A 15,439-nucleotide genomic window follows, 5' to 3' on the forward strand; every position below is an offset into this window, starting at 1 on the left:
CCTTGGCTATATACCAAAAACTCTTAAACTAGCAGTAATTAAACCTTTGATTAAGAAACCTATCCCTTGATCCCTGTGAGCTATTAGTTATAGATATATCCCAAATCTTCCCTTTATATAGAAGATTTTGGAAAAGGCTGAGGCACAACAACAAAGTTCCTATTTGCGTAGGACTCACGTACATGAAAAATTGCAGTCTGGATTTAGGCCTCATCATAGTACAGAGACAGCACTAGTGAAAATTGTAAACAATCTCTTATTATTCTCTGACAATCTCTGACAAGGAAACATATTTTTGCTTGTTCTGCTTTGCCACTCTATCTTACTAGATAGGCTATAAAGCCTTGTAGGAGTAACAGGAATAGTTCTTTCCTGGTTCAGATCTTAACTGATTGCTACCAGTTTGTGAATGTTAATGGCAAATCCTCCTTATACAAAAGTAAAGCATGGTGTTCCACAAGGTCTAGGTTTTAGGACTTACTGACTGTGAATTGTTATCAGCAAACATAGTACAAAATAGTACAAAATTCACTTTTCAAATTCAAATTTACTGACACATAAAACAACGGCCTCATCCCTCAGTACCTGAGTGAGCTTATCTCTTATTATGCGTGTAGGCGTGATGGTTCACAAAGTGCTAGCTTACTAATAGTACCCTGAATAAAATAGCATTAATAAAGTTACATCAGGGGGTAGAGCCTTTTCATACCAAGCCCCCCAGCTTTGGAATAACCTTCCAGTCAGTGTTTGGGACCCAGTCTTTAAATGTAGGCTAAAAACCTACTTGTTTAGTCAAACCTATAGTAATTAGTTTTTTCCTTTAGATAAAGGGTCTGATCTGGGGTTTCATGGACATAGACCATTGTGGTAAACTAAGAGTGTTGGTGCTGTCGTCCCACTGCTCACATGTTCACTCAAGTTGGTTGACGGTGGAGTGGAGGGGCACTGACATTTCAGGGAGCTCTCATGTCTTTATTACCTTCTGGCTCTCCCTTTTAGTTAGGCTGTAACAGCTAGACCTGCCAGAGTCTCTGCTGTACTCTGTTACTCTGTAAACTGTAATCAGTCACTCTTAACAGAGCTAACTGTTGTGTGTTTCTTTGCTGTGCTAAACAACTGCCCATCCTGTGTGGTCTGATTCTGTTGCTACATCTGCCTTGTTCAGGTGCCCATTGCTCATCACACTCTGGACAAGTTTGATGACGATTGAGTTTCCTGCTCTTCAGTGCTATGTAAACCTTACCTGCATGCCACTGACCCTCCTGATGACATTGCTGCATGCACTGTTTTGCTATCCGGTGTCGACCAGAAGATGGTGGGTTCACCTTTTGAGTCTTGGTTCCTCTCAAGATTTCTTCCTCTTGCTCTTAGGGAGTTTTTCCTTGCCACTTTGACTTGAATTAATATGAAAGACAGCATGTACAGGGCTGTGGAGTATTTTTGCTGAGAGACGTTTAATGTCTTGATATGAACTTCGTACAGCTCATAATGTCAAGCTGCAAAATATATAAAACTATGTAGAGACAAGAATGCCCTGAACTGTGTAATATTAAAATTACCAGCTAACATGAAAGGTTTATGCTTTCTTTCCCAGATTGGTCTGTGCTTTGTTTCAGGAATGACAAGAGAGGTTTCAAAAAGAGGGAAATATTTTGTGAGTGCATCACAAAAACAGTTATAATAGAAATGTTGGAAATAAAAAAAATATATAAAAATCATGAAAAAACTCTCACTCTCCTCCACCCAGATGCATTGTTGCAGCATCAAACTTTCTCCTTTTCAGTCAGTCAGAGAGTCAAATTCAAAGTAAAAAAAGAGTCAGATTTATTTATATAGCACTTTTTTCAACAGTTTTTTTTTTTCAACAGGGAGAGCCACCCCCCACTGGTTGACACCAGACAGCAAAACAAAAACACAAGAACAAAATGAAAAGAGAATAAGATGTTACAACTAATACATTCATTAATTGTATTACTTAAAATATTGAATATAGAGAAGACGAAAAATGAACCAGCCTGTCACTGGACACAAGTATGTAGATTAACCAATGATAACCAATGACTACTGTTAGAGACCTATTAGAGTAACAACGAGAAGAACTGTTGTTGATTGAGACCTATTGTTTTCTTTGATTCCACTTCTCTTTCTTCTGGGCCATATTCATCTTATTTATAGAAATAAATTTGTATAGGAACATGAAGGTCTGTAGGTTCTGTGCTTTTCCCATTGGCGTTTTCGGTCAAAAATGCCGGCAGCGCTACCGCAGCACCATCTTGCGGCGGTTGTCAAAAAAGCACCAGTGTTTCGTCTTTTGGACTTCTATACTCTCTGGTCACGCTGTTCAGCTCTACCAGCGACACTGCCCCAAAGAGGAGACGGTAACCCTTGGTCTAAAAGGCGTAACGGGTACGAAAAGGGTGATCAGATCAAGTGAATGAATAGGAGTAAACTGAGAAAATGCCGGAGTACCTGATCAAACTGCTGTTTTGTGATCACAGATCGTAGTATAGCAAATCGCCGGTCGTTAATATTCAACGTTTTCCACGCATGTCCATTTTTAACCAGCTACGATGTGTCTAATGGGAAAAAAGAGATTTTGTGGGACGAGTAACAGCAAGATTGAGTTGCAACAGTTACAGAGCTGCGCCAAACAGAGTCAGTTTGACCAACAAAAGATTAAATACTGTGGAAAAGTATGTGATAATCGACTGGTGCATGCCTGTATAATCTTCTTTTAAATAGAAAAGTAACAAAAAATGTTATGCCACGTGTTCCCAGATAGCAATGATTTTTTTTTGGCCTAAATGTGGCCCACATCTACAGTTCTCTTATGGCCCACATTTGGCCTTGAATGACAGCGTTGACTCAGGCTGCCTCAGCTCAGCCACAGGTCCACCTTATATGGGCCAGGTGTCAGGTGTCTTGTGAACCAAACCCAGGCTAAAAACATTTACCATACGCTCACCTTACATGGGCTATATGTCTTGCATGTTGTGGGCCAGGTCTAGGCCAAATCAGGGCCAGAGGAATTAACCTCAGCTTTACCCTAAAAAGACTACATGTGTGCCAGATCAGGGCCATACCATACTCTTACCCTGCATGGGCCATGTTATGAAACAGAGGAATTTACCACTAGTTCACCTTAAATGGGGCATATGATAGGCATTCCAGCTGGCATTTCAACATTTATTTAAGGCTGAATAAATATGTGATTCAATGGTGAATTTTATTTCAATTTTGAAAAGTAAATTAGCGTTGATATCACAATGTTTTCTTTTTTATTTTTCAACACTTAATAAACTTCCAGATAACAAAACAAAAATCGGCACACATCTTTGCCAAATACTGTATGCCATGATATTTAACATTCCCCTGCCCATCCAGCAAAATATACTCACTTCCTTCACTTCTTAATAGTTTTTACATGTTTCAATCTCTATTAAACACATGTAGCTCAGTCAAAAACATAGCAATTGCTCAGATGTAGCCTACATACCCAACTGTCACTGTGTCTTAAGATGTCTTGACATTAGTATTAGACAGGATGTTTTGACACATTTTATTATGTCAAGATCTCTCAAGAAGACGTATGAGTGGGGTCTTTGTCTTGGGACATGAAGGCTAACGTCTTAAGACAAGGAAGTAGTTATTTTGTGTGTCTTGAAGATGAGGTATGACTTAACACATTACTTTGTCTTAAGGCATAGAGATTTTGTGCCTTGACAGTTTAGTTGAGACCAAAGAGTAGTCCATTAAAAAAAAAAAATCCTAAGGTATGAGTGTGGTATTCTTGTGGTACTATCAAACCAAAAAATGCAACACATGATTACCACAGCACTCTCTAACGTAAAATATAACCAGAATATAACAAGAATGTCCTCAGGAAAGACCTGCTGTAGTCTTATGGTTTTTGTGTGTTATTACCAAAAGAATATTCACTAAGATTTTATTTGCTGTACTTTTGTGAAATGTGTTTACAGTAACAAAAGAGCACAAGATAAAATCAATTCTTAAACAGTTTCTTAAACCATATGTGTCTGTTTTGTTTTACTGGGAGATGTTCTTTCCAGAAATTACCTGAAGCTGAGAAACAGGTGAAAACAAACAAACAAACAAAAAACAAACATATGAACAGTGGACAGATGTTTAGATTTGGCAGGTATTTCATACAAATCTATGTCATGATGTATTTATTGTAATGCAGAACAGCAGAATGTTTAGGTGAGGCAGGGTCACAGTACTAAAATATCCACACTTTATTAATTATTAATTTGTAACTTCACGGAAATAAATGTTACATTTGTCTATAATGATAATCTAGGTAGATGTAATATGTACATACAAAATAGCAGATAACCACAATTCCCATACTGGTGCATCCTTACAAATCTCCTAACTAAAGGTCCATTTTAGTTTAAGGCTACTGTTACTCCTGGGAAGCTTTCAATGTGTATTTTTTGTCCATTACACAAATTGGCTCAGAGAGGTTATTGTTTGAAACTATATTCAATGCTTATTTTGTATTTTTATTTTTTCTTTCAGTAGCTCAGGGTGACCTTTGTTGTGGACATCAAAAAAAAAAATTCACTTGTTGCCCAGAAAGATCAATCTATCTAATCTACCTATTTAAATTTAAATGGTTTGTCTGCCTAATTACAAATTATGGTTTGTCCTTGTTTTTAGACTCAGTGTATGCTTTGGTTATTAATGTTAGTAATATTTGAGAAACAAATGTTTGTTTTTTGCTCAACCTAACATTGGTGAATGGATGAGCAGTGGAGGAGTCATGGAGGAGAAAGAGAAGGAAACACTAAAGACAACCTTTGTGTCTGAGAGCTGTGACAGAGTTTAGAGAAACTAACCAGCAGCAGTTTGGAGCAGAAAATCTGTCCTGTCATAAAAGTCCAGCCCAAGACCCCCAGGCACCACAGAGCTTAGGAAAGGTACATTGCTTTTTATAATCTATAATGTCTAGACCTTAAATTGTGCAAAATAAGGAATATCTTGATCACAGCAGCAGCAATTCAGATGATGTCCTGACTGCATTAAAAAAAACAGCTACAGCAAAACAGCAAAAACAACTACTGAAGTTTATCACAGTACAGTGTGATCAAGATATGCTTTGAATCATTTTGAATCATACAGTTGAGGCCAATAATATTGGCATCTTTACTTTTTTCAGACAACTCACAATTCTCTCTTAAAAGTAAACTGAAAAGTAAATTGAAGTGTTAGTCATTAGTGCACTTTTTTATATTACAGAATGTTTGTTTTGATTCACCCCACAACCCAGAAGGATAAGCAGCTTAGATAATGTGTGTGTGTGAGTTTTGATTCAGAGCTTGATCTTCTCTCAGAACCTGTCTTTTCAATGCACAAAATAAAAACATGGTATAGGTGCAATTTTTTGCACCTTAGACTGTATTGTAGACACCTCAAAACATGTTAAATGTGAAGATATTGTCCTGTGGACTGATTAAACCAAATCGGGCCACATTGTTCAAAATATCTATACGGCAATATTACCATCACTGTATCAATATTTAAAGATACAGGAGGCCTAACAGAGTGTTTCAGACAGAGGGTGAATAGAGATGTACAGTATGAGAAAATGAATGTTTTTGGAACATGTATATAAATATATTTTTTAGTAGACCCCAAAAATAAAATTATGAACACTGAAAATGAGCATAAGAGGTCCCCTTTAAATTCAACCTGATTGTATATGCAGATCAAAAAGTAATTTCAAATTTGTTGTTTTAAAATGGATTTTGGATGCATCTTTCTCATAACTCTGACAAAGACAACTAACACTGAGAAAAAAAGAGTAAGAAGGCATGGGCTGTGAATCTGACAGTTCTCTCATTCATCACAGACGGTAGCAGCATTAGCAGTGTGATACCAGTAATGTTACTGTTCAGATGTTATGGCATGGACATATGCACATCGAGTGATCTGTTTCCTCTGTCCATGTATGTCCACATAAAATGTCCACGGCTTAGCTCTATTTGAGCTCCCAGCAGCACACCTGGCTCAGGTATGTTAGGAGTGCTGCTGGGGTTCAGACCTCTGTATTTCTGTAAAAGGGCTATACAAAAAAAACTTTGACTTCACTAGTATTACACCGTTGGTCACTTTTCTTCTTTAGTCCAGATGAATCTTAAACTAAGGGCATTTTGAGAACTTATGACAGTGCTTCCTATGTAGAAAATCACTTCTTGCCCTGCAGTTCACTCCACAGCAACACAGTGATGTGACGTAATATGCAAACAGGCTTAAAATTAGGTGTATAAAAAGTGGTCAGTGAGTGTATATGTAGAGTATGTGTGGGAGAGAAAGAAGCAGAACCTCTGATCCATACCTTACAATGTTAAAAGAAGTCGACTCTTAACAGATGTAGAGGTCTCTGGTCAATTTTTTGTCACCTGCAGCTTGTGATTGGGAATTCTTCATGGCTGCATCTAAAATGACATGTACATGTCTGTGTGTCTGCCCTGTGATGGACTGATGAACTGTCCAGGATGATTCCTGCCTTCTGCCCAATGACTGCTGGGATAGGCTCCAGCTCCCCAAACACCCCCCCCCCACACACACACACTGTCTGCAGCCACACAGGCTTCCTTAACAGAAGGTATTAATATTAATAAATAATAGTTTAATGAAATACATTTAACCTAAAATCGTAATGGAACTTTACCTTTGTTAGTTCATGTTTATCTTGTTAGTATATGGAAGCAGATATATAAATGCACCCCCACACACACAGGAGAAAACATATAGAACACAGTGGTTCTTACAGTCAGTTAATAGTCAATCATGAGCGAGGGAAACAGATATACTAGTGTCATCATATTGTTAAAGTATAAAATGTCCAATCAAACAGAGACATACTTATGTGATTCACACTGACAGAAAATGAGTCAAAACAAACCAGTTCCCCCATTGAGACAGAAAGATAAATAAAAGTTGCTTCCGTACATAAAAGATGCTGGTGGCAGATGAAGGATTTGCAGGTAACTGCAATTACAGAAGATAACGTTACTTGGTTAAGCTTTAAAGTAGGGAAAATCATGGGAGTGTGAAAGAAGGAGATTTCAAAAGCATAAAAAAGCATGTCCTCTGGACAGTGACACAGTGATTTCTTGTGGTATATTAAATGTTTTATTCCACTTACCATATATAAATTAATATTCTCAAAAGGTGGATGCTCAAACTCCAGTTTATACAACAGATGCAGAATTTCCAGAAGCTGAAAGTTGACCTAATATTAATTGTTTTAGATATTTGAATTTAAGATTCTGTCTGTCACTCCAACTCCAGTCTCTTGGCATGCTCTCATCTTCTTTAGCCTCTAAATGGGTGTTATTTGAGCATCTGTTACTGAAACAGCCTGTACTGCAGTGGATCTCACCTGTAGCCGGATAACTAGCACCACAGAACAATTATATTTTTACATTTCTGTCACTTCAACATCAGTCATTCGAATTTGTACTCTCACATATGAGTCATTATCCTCTAAACGGGTGTTTTTTAATCATCAGTTCTCTGGAACCAAGCCTGTACTGCAGCGGGAGGGCACCATGCCCTCACGTTAGCTTAGCCTAGCAGGCTACAGTTTAGATCATTACAGAACCGGTTTGATTTCGGCTTTCTCCACTATGCACTATCAATCAGATGACTTTGAGCAGGCTAGCATTAGCTTAACTAGGAGGCTCCAGCTCCAGACACCAGAAAACAGGTCTAATATTGGCTTTCTGTCCCCCTACATCAGCTGCTCGCTTCCTCAGAGTCATTATAATGTAAATTTTTGTCAGTAAAGATTTTTTAAGTCAGAATCGAACATGTTCTGTAGGGAGCAGAGCTGGCAGCATGCTTGCTAAGCTAACACTTACGATGTGAAGCCCAATCTCACATCCCCGTCCTGATCTTACTTCCCCTGGTTTCCGGTCACGGTATTCACAAGCTGTGTCCAATTCAGGGGCTGCATCTGAAGGCCGATAGCATGACAGCGGTGCGAATAGGCTGTCCCATTTCGAAGTCTTCTTCATTTGTGATCAAGAAATGTGTCCCTTTTTTCCATGGCAGTGAAAGATCCAACGGGCAGATCCTTCACCAACCAACATATCCTGAGGTTTATTGTGTGAGGGTTCAAGAACATTGCAGTGTTACATTTTGTTTTGTTTTAGGGAGCAGACAGAAAGAAGCATTTCCAGCTCTAATAAATGGAAAAATAAAAAAAAAACTAAAATCAAAGTTTCTGGCTCCATCTTTAAGAACTTTAAAAGAACTTGACAAGAGCAGCGTTTTGTGGTGCAACAGTTAGCGCGGGAACAGAGGTGCTATAATGCCAACAGGAAATCCACCGTAGAGCAGACCGTCTCATTGACATGCCTTCGTAGACTGCGTCCTTCCAAGGATGCAGCCTCTGAAGTGGGACACAGCTGCAGTGTTATTGGATGAATGATATGTATCACAGTCAACAATTCTGGGCGGAACCTCAAAAGGCATAGGTAGACATGTATGATGCCTGACTTTTTATAAACTTAAATATATTCGTAAACAAACACAACAAAGCTAGCACATAACTGACTTAAAACAGTGACACGTTTTACAGTTAACAGTATTGGTTTTTATGATAATGAAAACATGCTAATTTGCTAACTCTGGCCGAGGGTCCTTGGGACGTGAACCTGGTTTTTAACTGTTCTGTGTCAAACTGTGTCCATGGGAAACACCACAGAAATGGTTACTCTACATGCGCAGAACAGTTCAGCCCTGCAGTGAAAACAAGGCCAAAGTGTACATACAGTAGGAAATGTGGGTGTGTATATATATATATATATATATATATATATATATATATATATATATATATATTGAGGCTAATCAATAAATTCCTCAGCATGAGTTTTCTCTGAGCTGCTGCTTGACGTGGTCATTGCATTGTTAAAAACCACAAAGAACACTACTTTTGTTTACAGAAAGTAAAACAATTTTGGTGAATTGGGCTTGTCACTGCCCGATTTGAACTGGAAACCCGATTTGGACTAAAGATGCGCAGCAAGGTCATGTCATTTCTGATATTGCTTTACAACAATCCTGCGCATGCATGGTCCAAATTGGGTTGGTTCACATACACTTTCACACACGTGTAGTCCAAATCGGGTTTCCAGTTCAAATCGGGTAGTAACAGGGCTAATAACAATAGTTATATGGTGTCATACGTCAAAGGATGTATGGGTCAAAGGACACTGGTAAGATGGCAAATGCACTGTTGTTGCTTAGAAGCTTGGCTACTTGTTACATCAGGATATCTGATTTTTAGTAAAGCTGAAAGAAATAAAACACTTTAATTCTGCATGTTGCCAGCAACATTACCTTTGATTGCTGTAAGGAGCATTTGGTAGATGGAACTGACATACCGTGAAACTAAATCACTGTCTCATGTGTTTTTCCTTACAATGTAGGAAATGTAGAAAAATCAGGACACTTGTTGGGTGCCACAACAAGACATTTTATGCATATTATCTCCCTCAACAACAAGAAATAGAAGAATATAATACCTCTCAAAAAACAGGATAGATACTTCATGAAGTATTAGAAAGATTTTATTATATACATATTATATACATAACATATAAAACACTAGCCAATTTTACTAAAACAGAAACAGAAAATGCAGTCAAATGAGTCAAAGAACATACTCATTTGTTACTTAAGTTTACATTTTTGTACAGATTTTTTCTTAAACATAATACTTATATTGGATACTGTAGCACTGCTTCAAATCAAAGTTATTTATCCATTCTATTTTTATTATTATTCCACTAGATTACTGAACATCCTTTAATTTATGGCCCTCAAAATCAGCACCAGTGGACCACATCTGGTTTGGCTCAAGCAGAGATTGATAATTAGCTAATGTGCATTAAAGCAAAGAGAAATTGACAAATATGTGCAGTGCTGTGTAACTACAGGGCTAGAGTAGAAGAAGCTTCGTTCTCATTAAAAGCCTTCAACTCAGTCAGTGAGTTTCACTTTCTAGTTTGCTTCTTTCTAAAGTAATCAGTGATATTAAATCAATTAATCAACAATACACCAACATAACAGTTACACATTTTAGAGATAAGACAGTATTGGGTTACTTTATGTACCTTTCAATTAAAGATTTATCATTTTGTTATTGTCTTTGATCATATTTCTAATTCTAGAAACATAATCATCTTGCTAGTTTAATGTCCCTAATATGACAAAAAAAGTATTTTGCGTGCTAGAACAAAGTGCTTGGGACTCTCACATTTACCTAATGGTATATATCTGGTTTTTAGTGAGCCACATAAAAGAGCAGGTATCCCTTATGGCACGCTCAAATGTAGATTTCACATTTCAGTAGCAGTGACTTGTTCATTGATTTCAATCACTTCAAAGCCCTGGTTATCTATGCCATTTTTGGGGTAGTGATGACTTTGGCCATTATAGAAGCAGTGGGCACAGTGTGCAGTTGGTACGGGCTCTACTCTGGCAAAATTGGAGAAATCCACACGATATTTGCCTTCTTTATTACGAGAAATGATTGGGAGAAATCTGTGGCCCCACTTGATCTCCTGGGGGATATAGGAAGTCCTAACTTGGCAGGAGGAGCTGGTGGACTCATCTGTGCCGTCCAGAAACACCACCAGCTCAAACTCTTGCTGAAGCAGTGTGTCCACAGCCAACTTAAAGAATGGGCTTGTTTTGTCAATTACATGGTACAGGGTCAAAGGACAGATGAAGAAGAGATTGTCTTTCCCAGCGTCAACCATGAAATCAACATTGACTTGGTCCAGGATGATTGTCTCACCTTCAGGTGTGATTGTTGTCCTAAGCAGCTTTCCATAGATCTGACTGCCAATCATCAAAGTTTTACGCAAGTTGGCGACTCGTATCTGGAGACAGAGGGCACCATTTTTAGGGCAGATGACAGCCATTTTGCTGAAGGTAATGGTCTTAGCTCTTTTCTTAGGCAAGGCAATTTTGGCCATAACTAATCCACACCAGAAACAGCTGATAAGTAAACCAATGATGGTCTGAATGATAATGAGGGCAACAGCACCAGGGCAGAATGGACTGAGGACTCGCAGACCATAACCAATGGTCATCTGTGTTTCCAGTGAATAGAGGAAGGCTGTTGTGAGGCCAAAGACATTATATATACATGGCTTGTGGTCTGAGGGGGGATTTTGCCACCACAAGTCCCCATTATCAAGGGCAATCCAATACCAGATGAGACCAAAGATAAACCAGCTGAGAGTGAAGGAGGCCACAAAAAATAAAATGATGAAACGCCAGCGGATTTCCACAAAAGTGGTCCACAAATCCAGCGCATAGGCAAAGCGGCTGCTGTATCTCACATTGCCATATTCAATGTTGCAGTGTCCGTCTTTGGTAACAAGGCGGTTTTTGCAAGTGCGTCGCTTGGCCAGGTAGTCTCTGAGAAACTGCTGCAAGGAGCGTGTCATCTTTAAAATACCAGAATCACTGTATGGAGAAAGAATAAAGAATAGAGCAATAAAGAACATGTTCAAAGTCATACCTTGTGCCAGTGGCAAACAAGTGGCTAGAGCAAATATGTTTGGTTCAAATTCTCATTCACAAAAGCATTCAATATTATTTCAACAAATTCCAGGCGGCAGGTAGAAAAAACTTCTGAATGGTCATAAACCTGCAGCTTAACTTTGCAACAGAACAGAAAACTTGAGGATTAGCTGGTAATAATATGACATTGACGCAAGCTTACTCACATGCATTAGCTCCTTTGACAGTCTCATCCATTTCATACAAGACATTTTATTAAACTTTTTGTTTTTAGAAAAGTTTTTGTTCCTCATGGGTACATAAAATCCAGCTAAGTGATTGAAAGTGACCTTCATCTTACCTTTCATGGTTTGTCCTCAGTACCGGTTACGTAAAGACTTAAGATCTTTCTGCAGGGCAGGGGAAAAGCCTATTTTTAGCCAGTATACTTAAGTTTTTTAGAGGAATAAGCAGTGTTAGTTTTTGCACCTCATTTCAGTGCCTCAAGTCAGTTTTTAAACTGCAAAATATTTATTCTACACACTGGCTCCCTGTGATAGTGAAGCTCTTTAGATCTTGTATACTTTGTACTGTAGTCTCTGACTATCCTTATCTACTCTTATCATGTTGTAATTATTACAAGGTGTGATTCATCCAGTTTGATATGGTGTATGTTTTAACACTTTCCAAGAGCAGGTTACAGCCTACCAGATTCTGTTGCTTGTTAAATAATTTTAAAATATTTGAGGAAGGAATATACACATACCTGCTACTGATAAAACATAAACTTTGTTTGCTCCCACTGTTTGTGACTAATTCAGCCAAAAGTGGTGTGAGTGCAAATGTGTTTTTACTGTGAAGAGGGGTTAATTGTAACAAATTGAGGAGTTTGTTTGCTAAAATTATCTATACAAGTGTTGCAAATTTATTTTTGACCACAAAATAGAACAAACAGTAAAATAAAAAAATATTTTATTTACATAACGTCAGCGGTATACTTCTCTTGAATCTTTGAACAACAAGTGTGGCATTGTACATCAATTAATTTTTTTTTGAATTAAGAGTTTTAATGAGGGGAAAATTGTTTTTTTCATTGTTCACTTTGGAAGGCTTGGTTGTAACACTTTTAAAACTAATCCTGCTATGTGGAGACTGTACTTTAACCTGGCTGGCATTCACTTTGAGTTATTGAATTATATGCTTCAAAATGGCACTACATTACAGCCATCAAGAGGGTGATTAAAATATTATAGGTACAAATTATGTAACACACACAATTTGAATGGAAAAAATAGCTACTTTCATGCTACAAAAACCATGTTAATGGCAAATCTTGAGAAATACCTGTGATTCCTGTGAAAATACACAGATAACAATGCTATGGGAATACAAGAATTTGACTGAAAGCTTGGACCTGTTTAACCACGCAAAAATCAGTGTTAAATTTTACCCTGCACCAAGTTGTCTTGTGCTCCAATACCTCATAAAACAGCAACAGTATGTAAATAAGCCTCTGCTTGTATAATTGTAAAAGATCCTTCATAACAACGTTATAAATGAAACATATGTCCATCACCATACTCTAAGGACGCTTATTTCAATAAACTGTCATTTGCTTCACAAAACAGGTCATCTTGTAAATAATGACATCAGGTGTTTTAACTAAATATTTTAAATTAAGTCATTCAGTGCTTGTGGATGTATTATAAAGTCCCTATGTAGGCAGTCTTTAAATAAAATATATGGCCACCAGAACATTGTAGCATGACAGTGAAGTAAGCCCATATAGCAGACTCCAGAGTGTCCAGTATTTAACAGTATGTGCTCATACCTGGATCTGCTTTTGAAGTAGTTATGCATAAGCAGACTAGTACTACATTATGTTCTAAAAGGGTAATTTTTACTGTGTTCTCTTTCAAGACTGTCATTTTGTAACAAACAAAACAGAACATGCAGATACCGTCATCAGATTTGTCAAAATGTGCTTCACTATAACTGTACTTGCAAAAGACTTTTGAAAAGTACTTTCCTTCCCATATTTCAAGGGGCTAGGCTTAGTACATTTAAATTGTGCACTCACTGGCTCCTTTAACAAGTCCTGCATAAATAAGTTTTGTTCTAATAGAACACAAAGTTCTAAAGTTTATTTTGTACACAAGATTTTCTTTTTTCAAGGAAAAAATGCTTGTGTGTACCTTCTAGAAGTTTATGAGTAAATAAATTGGCTTGAAATTGTGCATTCAAGATATTTCACCAATAGCAGTTAAATAAGTAAATTAGATATCCAGGTAATTGGAAAAATAAAATTGTTACTTTCTGCTTGTCTCTTCATTATCCTATTGTCCTTTTTCACACTAGTGTTTTTGTTTTTTGCATTGTAATATGAATACAAATGAGGGTCTGAACCGAGCCATCATTCGTGTCAAAAATTGGAAGGTGTTCAGTTCTGTGTGAGGAAGCCCAGACCTAGAGTCATTAAATCAGTATTCTCATGGTAGCAACCAAAACTGCATGAGTAGCAGAATAAACAAGGCATTCACAAAGTAATGAATCTAACCTGAGGCAAGCATAGTAATGTCTATTCATGGCAGTGATATGACAGTAAGGAACAGATAAATGAATGTAGAGAGCGGAGTCATTCTGTGATACAGTTCTATAAAAGAAAGCAAAGAAGAATGGAATGTTTAGTTAACTTACCTGCTACAGCAGTTCTTTTGTGGTATGCAAGAATTCTCTCTCTCACACACACACACTCTCTGTCTTGTACTTAAGGATTATAAAAAAGGGAAGGTCTTAAATTAAACAAATTAAATATTTATATAATGGTGATACCATCACTGTTGCTGTTTCTTCGTCTTCTTCTCCCTCTTTAAGCATGACATGGGTTTTTGTATGGCCCCTTCCTTAAGGCTGGACCAAGTGCGTTTAATGTTTACCTGTACACAAAAATCAAGTGGGTATATATTGGCCTTATTATACCAAAACATGTTGTTAAGAGTCAATAGTTTAGTTCAGTGTTGAATACACAGTACATCTTTGGAAATGTTTCCATCTGCATTTGAATAGAACTTCTTATGTGCGTGTCCCAGAAAACTGTTCAGTCATACAGTGAGAAAGGAACTTGCCTTCACCTACTACACCTGTGGTGTCCAGTCTTATCCACAGAGGGCCAGTGTGGCTGCAGGTTTTAATTCCAAATGAGCAGATGTACGCCTGACTTCCTTACGTGTTTAATCAATTGCTAAGTGTTCAAGCAACTGATCATATGTGCTCCTGCTTTGTTCAAGACGTCATGAGACAAAGATTAATTGTGTTAACCACAGGTCTTCTCTGTTCCACTCAATGTTCCTGAATGACAGTATGACCATTTGTGCATACAGCATTTCTGTATAACACTTACAGGGTGCAGAATTGTATTTCCATTCAGCTCCAATGACAATACAACAGCTACTTCGAGGAGCAAGCAAATCCCTTATAATTATAAACTGAACAAAAGAAGATTCAATGGGTTAGTTTTTGTTTGGCTATAATAGCAATGCTTCCAAAAGATGTATGAGTTATTAGGGATGATCTTATGAAAGAATATTTTGAATGCCAGAAATCTGTTAAAGCTTGGTCAATCCTCAAAGCAGTTTGTAAGCATTTTTTTTTATTGCACAATGAAAATTTTTACTTAATCAAGATTTCCTCTTTGTCATTTACTGTGCAGTATGAAATGTCTGTGTGGGGGGAAAGCAAAATGTATTTTGAGAGGGAAAAATATTTTCACCAGTCACCCTTCTGTAAGTACTGTGGACTAAACTTCCTCCAAGATAAGTAAACCATGTGAATATTTCCCTGGTGATTCCAAGCTAATGATTATATTCCTCATCAATTTTAATTGATG

At 37.5% G+C, this 15,439-nt stretch overlaps 1 protein-coding gene across 3 annotated transcripts; it reads right to left on the reverse strand.

The window, feature by feature from the left end:
• Positions 1-10,308: 10,308 nt before the first annotated feature.
• Positions 10,309-14,779, reverse strand: LOC118802681 (ATP-sensitive inward rectifier potassium channel 1-like). 3 transcript variants are annotated; one of them, XM_036563126.1, is made up of 3 exons: positions 14,685-14,779; positions 14,386-14,489; positions 10,309-11,517 (listed from the first exon to the last, which is right to left on the reverse strand). In XM_036563126.1, the coding sequence occupies exon 3, from the start codon at positions 11,496-11,498 to the stop codon at positions 10,380-10,382; it is 1,119 nt and encodes a 372-aa protein (XP_036419019.1). In that variant the 5' UTR covers positions 11,499-11,517; positions 14,386-14,489; positions 14,685-14,779; the 3' UTR covers positions 10,309-10,379. The 3 variants fall into 3 exon arrangements, with proteins under 3 accessions (XP_036419019.1, XP_036419018.1, XP_036419020.1); XM_036563125.1 differs by having other exon boundaries at positions 14,251-14,489; positions 14,685-14,763; XM_036563127.1 differs by lacking the exons at positions 14,386-14,489; positions 14,685-14,779 and adding an exon at positions 11,915-12,107.
• Positions 14,780-15,439: the final 660 nt, after the last annotated feature.

Source organism: Colossoma macropomum, unplaced genomic scaffold (genome assembly GCF_904425465.1).
Source record: "Colossoma macropomum unplaced genomic scaffold, Colossoma_macropomum, whole genome shotgun sequence".
Classification (NCBI taxonomy): Eukaryota; Metazoa; Chordata; class Actinopteri; order Characiformes; family Serrasalmidae; genus Colossoma; species Colossoma macropomum.